At 46.1% G+C, this 11,299-nt stretch overlaps 1 protein-coding gene across 1 annotated transcript in view; it reads right to left on the bottom strand.

The window, feature by feature from the left end:
- Positions 1-726: 726 nt before the first annotated feature.
- Positions 727-11,299, bottom strand: part of MERTK (MER proto-oncogene, tyrosine kinase) — a 99,258-nt gene continuing 88,685 nt past the window's right edge. Inside the window, exons 16-19 of the mRNA XM_025868190.2 lie at positions 9,790-9,899; positions 7,944-8,103; positions 6,921-7,057; positions 727-1,479 (exon numbers count right to left, since the gene is read on the bottom strand). Of these exons, the coding sequence (XP_025723975.1) occupies positions 981-1,479; positions 6,921-7,057; positions 7,944-8,103; positions 9,790-9,899 (906 nt within the window). The 3' untranslated portion in view covers positions 727-980. The remainder of the gene's footprint in view (positions 1,480-6,920; positions 7,058-7,943; positions 8,104-9,789; positions 9,900-11,299) is intronic.

Genomic DNA, 11,299 nt, shown 5'->3' with positions numbered 1-11,299 from the left:
AAATAGGGCAGTTCACGGAAAGTGCTTGAAACACAGCAAGTGCTCAAAGAACAATGGCTGCCAAGACGTAACAGAGCCTGGATGTGAACTCAGAGGTGCTGAGTTCTAAGCCAGGATGGACCTTGCCCACTGCCCACGTCTACCGCCCGCAAGTTGTGACTCCCAAACAGAAAAGCACTCCACCTGTCAGACTCTCTTCTACAAGGTATTTTAAATCTTTCCACCCAGACTGTACTTTTCAATATTTTTTGTTCTTCATTTTTGGACTCTGGAGTGGTTTTTCCATCTCCTGATAGAACAATGCCAAGATCAGTCAAAGCGATTGCATCGAGGGCCAGGCATTAAGGGAATTCCTTTCGCAAAGGTGTGGAGGCTGCTGGTCAGTGACCACTGTCTTTCCAAGTAAGTATGACACATCCTTTCTCGTTCATTTTTTATTAGGAAGTCCTATCAAAGAATTAATCAGTTATAAAACTTTAAGTATTAAATAAATCTTTCTTATAAAATAGGTGATTCATGTAAGAATATCAGATTTTTCATAAGGCCAGAAGCAAAGTCAAATACAGCATTTCATTTTACAAATTATTTTTACACTTAATGGTAATGAAAAAGAAAAAGACTTTAAAAAAATAACACTGACTCTGTGCAAATGTTAACATCAGAGATGTTAACTCATCTGTAGAGATGAGGCTGTTAAAGAGTAAATGTGGGATCTGCAAGGGAAGCAACATGAAATAAGTCATCTTTTATTAAAATAGATCTTTTGTCTCTTTCTAGCATATACATATATATGTATTTTCTCTTTAAATAAATATATATTATGTATTTTTCATGATGACTTACTTGACAACATTCACCTGGTGCTTTACAGCCATGGCATTTGATTGGGAAAGGAAGACAAATTCCGAAAACATGGAATGTGCAGGGAATCTCCTAAAGCAGAGGAATTTCCTTGAGTTGGGAATGTCTCTCAGCTCTCCTCATATGAGGACTTCTGAGTCTTCTGATGAGTCGTCGGTACATAAAAGTCCATCTGGTGATGGGCTCCCCAAGGGCAGCATGCTGGATTGGGACCAGGAGACTCCATTTTTTACAAGTCTGTCCTCTGGTAAAACACAGTTCTTTCCCGGGGCAGCAGACGCCAGATCTCCCCATTCCTCATTGCTCCCATTCAAGATGTACCTTTCCTCGTGAGGTCTGTTCTCGTGAACTTCTGCTGTGACCACGCTGACGGCAGTGCTGGGAGTACAAGAACCAATGACAGAGTCAAGATCAATATTCATGTCTAGCTGAGCAAGTGCGGGGCCCTCTCCAGGGTCCTCACAGCTCTCGGGAAACTGTGTGTTGATGTAAATGACATCAGCTTTGTCCTGAACTTCAGGCAAACTTTCCAAGAGCTTTTCTAGCTGCAGCCTCAACATGGAAAACGTAGGTCGGTCCAAGGGTTCAGCTCTCCAGCAAGAGTGCATTATTTCATACCTACAAGTATACAGAAGCGTAAGTTATTTCTCGGTCCAGCACCCAGAGCCCTGAGTGCAGATCCACAGCTTGTCTTCACCTGTCCTTTGATTCTGGCACATTTTAATCCACACTAATTCGACTTCTGGGAAATTACTGGGGTTTGCCTTGTGGCATAATATTTTGTTCAACTTGTATAAATGTCCCATGGGTATGTAATAAGTGATTCTCTGTCTCCAGGAGGAATACAGAACATACGTGGCAATTACATCTAACGTTGTAAAGTAGGAGTATTTCAGGTCCTTCCTTCATGCTAGAGGTTGGCAAACTCTATGGCCCACGGGCCACGTCCAGCCCACTGTTTGTTTTGTAAATAAAGTTTACTGGAACACAGCCACATTTATGTACAATATGTTGACATATTGTCTACTCTGCTACGGTGGCAGAATTGCGTTATTGCTGCAGAACCACCTGGCCTGCAAAACCAAAAATACTTATTATTTGGCACCTTACAGAAAAAGCGGGCTGATCCCAGTTCCATATCATCAAATTGGGATTGCCACCAGGAGAACTGAGTTAGCAGGGCCCTGGGGCAGGGGCTAAAGAGGTGAAGAATGTGTACCTCACAGGGCTAGGTGTTCTGTGTGTGTCACTGCATTTATCTTCTCAACAGCCCTGGGTCATTGTTACTTTGCAATAAAAACAAGAGTGGACTCAGGGATGTTAAGATGCCACCACGGCTGTGTGGTCAGTAGGGGAACCGGACTCCACCTGGACAACTCCTACTCCCAGGGGCTCATGACCCCTCTGCTGTGTTCTGTACAGACAATGCTCTCTTCCGGGTAGCTTCTTCATTCCCCGTGTCTGAAAGAATTAAGAATTATGAGCACAGGGCGCCTGGGTGGCTCAGACGGTTAAGCGTCTGCCTTCGGCTCAGGTCATGATCCCAGGGTCCTGGAATCAAGTCCCGCATCGGGGTCCCTGCTCCTTGGGAGCCTGCTTCTCCCTCTGCCTCTCTGTCTCTCATGAATAAATAAATAAAATCTTAAAAAAAAAAGAATTATGAGCACAACCAAACAGATGACTGAATTAGGAACTACTGGCTGGAGATGAAGAGTGAATTATACCATCATTTCATTTTGATTCTGTCCTGTTTTGAGAACTTGATATTTGTGTCACTGGATACGAAAAAAACCCAAATTTAAATCATCTGACACACGGAGTGGACACGATCCTATGAACATAAATACGTAATTCCTGTATTTACATTGAACACGTGATGTAGATCCTTTGGCTAATTCTGCTAGCATGTGGTACTTCACACACGGGCAGATCTCATATCTTTTCACCTGTTTACTTTTGCAGCCCTTATCAACACTTGCACATGCTTCTGGGAGGTAGAGATTTGCAAAGCGCTAGGCCTACGAAGGGGCCGGCCATGAACACAGGACACTGAGGTTACAGCAGGGGCATATTCCCCCATCTGAGAATCCTGATTCTCACCTGGACATCAGGCTTCGGAGTGCTTTGTACTCTCCCCGTTTTTACCTTTAATAGATGGCCACTTAGACTTGACAGTTTTTGTTTCCATTTTCATGGTTTTTGTGGTATAAATCAATTTGCATGACTTCCTTTTTCCCCCCACAAAGCCTTGATTGTTGGCACTCTGAGATGAGCTTTGAGGAATTCTATCCTTAGAGACACACTCTTCTTTCCAATACTTCATCAAGGGGCTGTGTTATTTAACTTACTTTGAATTTTTCCGGGTCTTAGGAGAAAGCATTTGAATAACCTATCATTTTCTCATGTAGCAAAGTAGCAAAATCACTTTGAAACTTATTTATTTATTTTTAGGATTTTAGTTATTTATTTGAGAGAGAGAGCGAGAGAGAGAGAGAGCATGAGTAGGGTAAGAGGCAGAGGGAGAAGCAGGCTCCCCACTGAGCAGGGAGCCTGATGTGGGGCTCGATCCCAGGACCCTGGGATCATGACCTGAGCCAAAGGCAGATGGTTAACTGACTGAGCCACCCAGGCATCCCGAAACTTATTTACGTTTTTTACTTTCAGTACTTTGTGAAGTACTTAAAAATATGAACATGGCTTTTACAGACATGGGAGCATGTATATTGTCTAAGCTGCTCCCCGTCCCCCGCAAAGGGTGATGCCATAGTAGCGGACCAAGAAGAGGAGCAAGAGGGCCTGGAGCGTAAAAGGGGGCTATGAGGTTTAATAATTTCAATTTTAGGGGTAGAAAGAAAACAACAGGTTTTGTAGTTGCCTTTGTAAATTGGTCATTTTTGTTTTTCTCTTTAGATTTTATAAAAGAGATAATCCTATCAGTTGCCAGGGGCTGAAGGCAGGGGAGAATGGGGAGTTGCTTCATGGGTATAGATTTTCAGTTTCAAAAGATGAAAAGAATCCTGGAGATGGAGAGTAGTGATGGGTGGACAACAAAGTGAAAGCACTTAACGCTACTGAGCCACTTATAAATGGTTATGTTACATGTATTTTACCACTATTTAAAAAAGGAGTTTAAAAAGATGCAACCATACAAATGTATAAAATTTATAAATGGGTGAATTCATCCGTATCTGTCAAGCACATGCTTTGTACCTGGCAAAGGAATGTCTAGCATCACATTCTTAACCATTCAGCCCCCCTGCCTGCCATGGGTCAGACCATAGTGGGTTTGGGTTTTGCCCTATGGGCAATGGGGAACCACAGAGAGATTATGTTTAGGGCATCCACCATCAGACTAATTTCAGAAAGATCGCTTTGGTTGCCACCCAAAGAATGTGTTAGGAGCCTGGGGTTAAGGAGAAAAATGAGATGGGAGATAGAAGGGCCTGCACTATTCCACGGGAAACAACAAGGACCCTGACCCGCGTATCACTCACATACACCGCAAGGTCACTGTGCCACTGTTTCCACATATGTGATGAGAAAGTGGAAGTCGATGGCCCCAGGCCCCGTCCAGCCCTGCGCTTCCATGGTTTGAGGGTCTTAGGGGCAGGAAGGAGGGGAGGGGGCCTCTGAAGGACATGTGCTGGCTGATAGGACTCAGAGGGATAAAGGAAGAACAAGGCAGCTCCCTGGTGTCACGCTGGACCACGAGCGCAATCAGCACCAGTGTCGTGAACCATAGCGACCAGCTGGTAGGGGGTGTTCTGCAGCCAGGACGCGGTGAACTCAGCTAAGGAAACGTCCCATGTAGGTGACAGGGGCATCACACCGTGTGGCCTCTTGGGCGACGGGGAGTAGGGCCTGCAGCCTGGGCTGATGCTGGGAGAAGGAGGTGGTCCTCGGAGGGCAGGATGGGAGAGCAGGGCACAGAGTGTACTCTGCTCCTTACATCGTGATAGTCCTTAGAGTTGCGTTTAAAGAGACCGAGGGGCAACTCAACACAGGAGTGAACTCATCTCAACTAAGGTTGGACAGCAAACACGGAGGGGAAGCTCAGAAGTATCTGTCTCATTTTTAAAAAGAAAATGCACAGATATGTAAACACCGAGGCTTCTTTGGGAGACACTGTTCTCCATCATCCAGATTTGAGGGGGGGATGTGGGAAGAGGGTCTGGTTGACCAGAGCCCCTGCAAGCCTGTAGCGTGGGGACCGTGGACCCGTCTGCTTCGCCTGACTTCCCTGACACAGAGCATCTGTGACTCTTTCACCTAAAACTTCCCACCAACTCAGCATTCCCTGCTTGGCTCTATGTGAAATGTCTCAAAACCACCATGTGACACAGCTTAGACCTTGCTAAGACCCCAGATAATCGCTGCAAGTGCCAACTTCTTCTGGCGCACAAGAGAAGCTAAGAAGAAACGGCAACAAAACTCTTCATTCAATATTGTCTGGTTGCAACTGGTTCCTCATTTTCAGAAGCAAACATGTCATTAATGTGGTCCCTTTAAAAACTACCATAAAACCCCAAATCTAATTAGAATTTCATGATATTTCTAAAGGACTTATGTTTTTTGTGTCTGTTCTTCATGTTATATATTTACAACCACAATAACCAACACCACCACCACCAAGCAGGGTGAGGCTCTGATCAATAAAGTTTCCTTCTGCTTGGCTTGGACAGGATCTGGGAGGCCTGCATGCTGACCTAGGTCTTCTCACCCATGTGTAGAAGCAGGGCCAGAGAGAGAGAGAGAGAGAGAGAGAGAGAGAGTGTGTGTGTGTGTGTGTGTGTGTGTGTAGGGGGGTGTCCCACACGTGCCTCCTCACACCAGAGCCCCATCATGGCATTTCAAGACAGCCGTGCAGGCCCACAGTCCTGAAACATTCTTGCTAAATATGGTGAAATGCCCTCTCTAAGCTCAGGACTCCTGTGACTTCCATCAGGAAGGTTCAAAAAGGTCAGCAAGGTGTTTGGGGGACATCAATGTGGAATGATGCTACTAATCACTCCCAGAGGCTGAGCATTCTACCGGTTCTCTTCTTCTTTTTTTTTTTTTTTTTTAAAGATTTTATTTATTTATTTGAGAGAGAGAGAGAGAATGAGAGATAGAAAGCATGAGAGGGAAGAGGGTCAGATGGAGAAGCAGACTCCCTGCTGAGCAGGGAGCCCGATGCGGGACTCGATCCCGGGACTCCAGGATCATGACCTGAGCCGAAGGCAGTCGCTTAACCAACTGAGCCACCCAGGCGCCCATCTACCGGTTCTCTTCTTTAACTTTTCTTCCCAATCCCTTTCTGAGGATGGGACTCTACTTTTTTTGCGTGTGGTTAATAATGAGGCACAGAGAGGTCCTGTCAGTTTTGATGGCCACACACGTGGCTGGTTGGGAGGCAGAGGCCAGTCTGACTGCAAGTCCTGGGCCTCTTCCCATATGGCCCGCCCCGAAGAGAGAGGGCCTGTGGGGACAGGTGTCACTGTGGTCCTGCACGCTTGGAGCTGGGGGCTCTCTCGCTTGCTGAGCACACAGTCTCCCAGGGAGGGTTTTAACACATACATTTCTAGGCCCGTTTTGTACCAACAGAGTCATTGTCTCTGCAGAGGGCCGACGGATCACACTGCTAGAATATCTCCCAGCAATTCCGAGGACTAGGCTGACCTCAGCGTCACTGGCTTCTATCTCCAGATTTCCCCACTGCAGATATTATTGTGATTTTATATTGTTTTATGTTGTCTAGAAAGAGAACTGCAGCAGGAAGAGGGCAGGTAATCATTCAAGTCCCTCATGTATGGTAGAGTCAACCTGTTTGTCTATAGGGTAGGTCTCCTAGAGGTGCTTATGGAACATCAGGACACATGCAGGCTCGCTGGAGATACGCACACACCAGCTCCCACACCAAGAAAGGCTTGTGGCCTGGGACGTCTGCGTGCCACCTCCCACATACAGCTATCTGGCTAAGCACGACCCCTCCCGCTGAGCGGCCGTGTGTCCCCAGGTCTGCGCAGGGCCAGCTGACTGGCCCGTGCAGAGCACCCAGTGACACGGAGACGTTCACTCACAGTTCATCCAGGCAGTCCTCGGGCTGCTTCAGCCTGTGGCCGTGGAGAAGATAGTCGTACATTTCGTGGTTCTGGACTCCCGGGTAGGGAGTCATTCCCCGTGTTGCTATCTCCCACATGGTCACGCCAAATGCCCACTGGGAACAAAGCAACAAGTCAGGATGCAAGTCTTTTCAGAAAGGCTGAATGGACTTTTTCATTTAGAAAGGTCATTTCCTGAACCATGAGAGACTACGGACTCTGAGAAACAAACTGAGGGTTCTAGAGGGGAGGGGGGGGGATGGGTTAGCCTGGTGATGGGTATTAAAGAGGGCACGTACTGCATGGAGCACTGGGTGTTATACACAAACAATGAATCATGGAACACTCCATCAAAAACTAATGATGTAATGTATGGTGATTAACATAATAAAATTAAAAAAAAAAAAAGAAAGGTCATTTCCTTAAAGCCCGATGAGGGTGCACAAAGCTGACAATTATGCCTGAGACACGCTGCTCTCCCAGTGCTGCAATAACGAGGGGGTCAGAGAGCCACACTTCCCCGGGTGTACCGAGGCTGTTCCGGGAAATCTGACAAAGGCGGATATAGCCTTCTCTCCGCGTGTCAGTGCTCTGTGTAATGCTCGGTTCCCCTGCTGCTGTCAAGTCTCTGCTTTTCCCCATCTCTGGGTAAGGGTTTAATTACACAGCACCTTTTATATAGAGCCATTGGACGAACTCATTCAATTTAATGTGAATATCTTAGTTGTGGGCAAGAAGTCACTATATTGTAGCAAAAAAAAAAAAAGATGGGAATAAATGAAAGGCCTATGCAAAAACAGATCTTCTGAATGTCAAACGACTTCAGCAGAATCTAGTGTTCACTGGAATTAAAGAATCTAGTGCTAAATAAAAGGTGTGAACATGCTCCCAATCCTCAGTTTATCAGAGAGTAACATGTCGTGCAACAACAGCTTAAGTCACTTCTTCCGGTGTGCCTTCGTCTTTGCAGTGTGGGAGTCCAAATCAAAGTCCTGCACATACCACGTCACTTTTACTTGTGTAAACTCGGTCCGCAAGACTCTCTATGGCGATCCACTTGACAGGCATCTTAGCGATGCGGCCTTGGCGGTAGTAATCACCACTGTAAATCTTTTTAGAGAGGCCGAAGTCCGCGACACAGACAGTCATATCATCTCGTAACCTACAGAGAGCAAGTTCACGTCCTCAGTGACATTTAGAGGCAAAGCCTAAATCACAGGTCTGCATCAGACGCAGTTGAAAACATTCATGCTAAGTAACCAAAAGATAGAGACCCCATCTGCCTGTGAGGGTCCTGCTTTGGGACCAATGACAGAGCAGGTGACAGGGAGTTATAACCTTGCACGCTGTGGTTCGTGTGGGGATCTGGAGCAGCAAGGGCACCTGTGCACAGAGGGCAGGGCCGCCTGGAGGGAAGAGATGCTGCACAGGAGGAGGAGGAGCTGCAGCCCAAATCCAGGGCCCTCCAGTGGACTCGTTCAGCACCCAGTAGCCTTCCTGCCTCGTGTCTGGAAGCAGCATTGGCTCCTGCCAGTTTGGGGGAGGTGGGGAAGTACAGGCTGTAAGAGGGGGACCCTGGACTTCCTGTTAAGATAGCCAGGTGGTACTTGAGGAATTAACTGGAAAATGAGAGGGGTACAGTTGCAGTTATAGCCCAGGCTGTTAAAGCAGATCCTAGACTAGAAGGAGAACAGAGGAGAAATGAATGGTCTGGAGGCGGGATGACTGCCTTGTTCCTGTCTGTCTGACACTGGCTTAATTTTAAAACTGAAAAGTTCCCCATCCTGGGAAATCCCTCAGTCCCAGGCAAAGTAGACAGCTGGTCATCCTACCTGATGGGAAAAACATGAAGGAAATATAAGGGCAGAGAGAGGTTTTCATGATTCTCTTTCCATGGTAGAAACATTACTTAAATAAAAACAAACAAGGGGCGCTTGGGTGGCTCAGTTCGTTAAGCATCTGCCTTTGGCTCAGGTCATGATCCCTGGGTCCTGGGTTCGAGCCCCGCACCGGGCTCCCTGCTCAGCGGGGAGTCTGCTTCTCCCTCTCTCTCTGCTTGCCGCTCCCCCTGCTTATGCTCTCTCTGTCAGATAAATACATAAAATCTTAAAAAGAAAAAAGCCACCACCACAGCAAACAAACAAGACCCTTCTGGATTTTAAAAATGAGGTATAAGTGGTAGGGGTCCAGCCCCTATGGTCACATCTCCAACCAAGAAAAACAGTAACAGCAATACATTTAAGGAACACTCTCTCTTGTTGCAATAATAAACCTAAAATCGAGAACTGATTATTGTTTTTGAAGATTTAGAGCAGACAATGGTCCTGCTGGAGCAGGATGGAGAGAGGGGGGAGCTTGAGGACAGAGTTCTTGTAGAAGTCCTTGTCCCTCTGCTGCAAGAGGAAAGCCTCCATGTAGTTCCACAGTACACACTCACAAGGCAGGATCTCAAAGCCTGACAGACAAACCCCTTACGATTTTCCTTACTGCCCCCATGACTAGCTGACTTACATATATAACTCTGGGTCCAAAGCTAGCCGATGGCAAAGGGGAAGGGTCACAAAGATCATCCCCAGCTCTCCAAGCTGAGAGGGTGAAAATAAAAAAAGAGTCACAGGAGAATGTTCTGGAAGCCAACCAGACTCGTGGGGGCAGACGTTGTGAAGAGACCCAGTCACACATCAGAGCCAGAGAAATCCCATCTCCAGAGCCAGCCACATGCTCCCCTCCCAAACCTGCCTCCCCTCCATGTTTTAACAGCAACAGGCCACCCCCTATTCTTACCCGGCCCCTCACATATCTCACATGGTGAGGTCTAAGCCCTCCCAGGTTGGGCCAGGACTCTTACATGCAATTTCGAGCAGCTAAATCACGATGAAGAAAATTCCTGTTGCTCAGATACTCCATTCCCTGGGCGATGTCTACCATGAACTTCAGTAGTGTCTGCAGAGGAATATGCTGGGGAGGGGAGGAGAAACAAGAAGACAAAATATGTTTTAAAAGTTAAACTTGGAGAGTTATTGCTATTTGGAGAGTTATATAAACAGAGAGGGTGTTTTTGTGTTTGTTTGTTTGTTTAGTGTTTGTATTTCTTAAAAGATGGGTCTTGAAACAAGGAAACAAACCTTTCACTTCCGTATCACTCATCTCACAAGTTGTTTTTTTTTTTTAATATATTTGGCTTTCCAGTTTTGTTTTTTTTTTAAGATTTTATTTATTTATTTGAGAGAGAGAGAATGAGAGATAGAGAGCACGAGAGGGAAGAGGGTCAGAGGGAGAAGCAGACTCCCCGCCGAGCAGGGAGCCCGATGTGGGACTCGATCCCAGGACTCCAGGATGATCATGACCTGAGCCGAAGGCAGTTGCTCAACCAACTGAGCCACCCAGGCGCCCATCTCACAAGTTTTTTAAAAAGGAATAAAAACAACAACAAACCACAAAATTTCCCAGCAGATTACACATTCTCCCTGTCTTTAAAAATATTGATGGTAAATAACATTCTTTTTGCAAGTTAGGAGGTCAAATGGGATCCTTTGTGTTCTTTGGAGTGGCAGGGGGACAAAGCACCCGTGCTGGGAAAGGAGAGGAAAAGAGGGGCGGGGCACGGACAGAAAGCCCACTCAGCCCACTCCAGTCATGCACGTATATGCGATCATCTTATTTTGAGATGCTTGGAAAGACACGTTTCTTTCAGACAGAAATTAGGACAGTCTTGGCCCCTTATTACAGGACCAAAGGACCACAAGGAGGTATTCAGGGATTTTATTTTTGTTTTCCTAGAGCCTCTCTGTAAGAGTCAACAGTCTACGCTGTACAAATCAGACCAGACGGCTAGGTGAGAGCAACTGCCCCGTCGGAACTGAAGACAAGGGGATGACTGATGAAGAGCTGTGTTGTAACTAAACATTTTAGCACAGCAAGGGCTCTGAAGAAAAGGGTTTACCACAAGTTCCTGGCAGTCATGAATGGGTCCATCCATGACAGGCTCTCTCCAAGGGCATTGGATTTGTCATGGCTTATTCTCTATGGAACATGGGTCTTCCAAAGTGGTGTTCACGAAGACACTGAATTCTTAATGATTTACATTTCCCAGCTAAGATATATGTTAATTACATGGTCTATATAAGAAAATGCTTTAATTATCCTTTACCCTTACTTTACCCTTTACCTTTACCCTTACTAAACAAAAATCACCCTTTTGTTTACTTGTTAAAAACAAGTAAACAAAAAAATGTCAACAAATCAGGCAGGAAATTCTTATGCCTCTGTTCTGTATATTTGAGGCATTTGATTTCCTGGATGACAGTTTCCAGGAAAGGATTTGGGTGCTAAAGAATATAAAAATCCTCCCGACATTG

Source organism: Callorhinus ursinus, unplaced genomic scaffold (assembly GCF_003265705.2).
Source record: "Callorhinus ursinus isolate GAN/ISIS: 27379988/994484 unplaced genomic scaffold, GSC_fseal_2.0 scaffold10, whole genome shotgun sequence".
NCBI classification, from domain to species: domain Eukaryota; kingdom Metazoa; phylum Chordata; class Mammalia; order Carnivora; family Otariidae; genus Callorhinus; species Callorhinus ursinus.
Note: the sequence above shows the minus strand (reverse complement) of the source record. Positions and strands in the feature narration are given on the sequence as shown.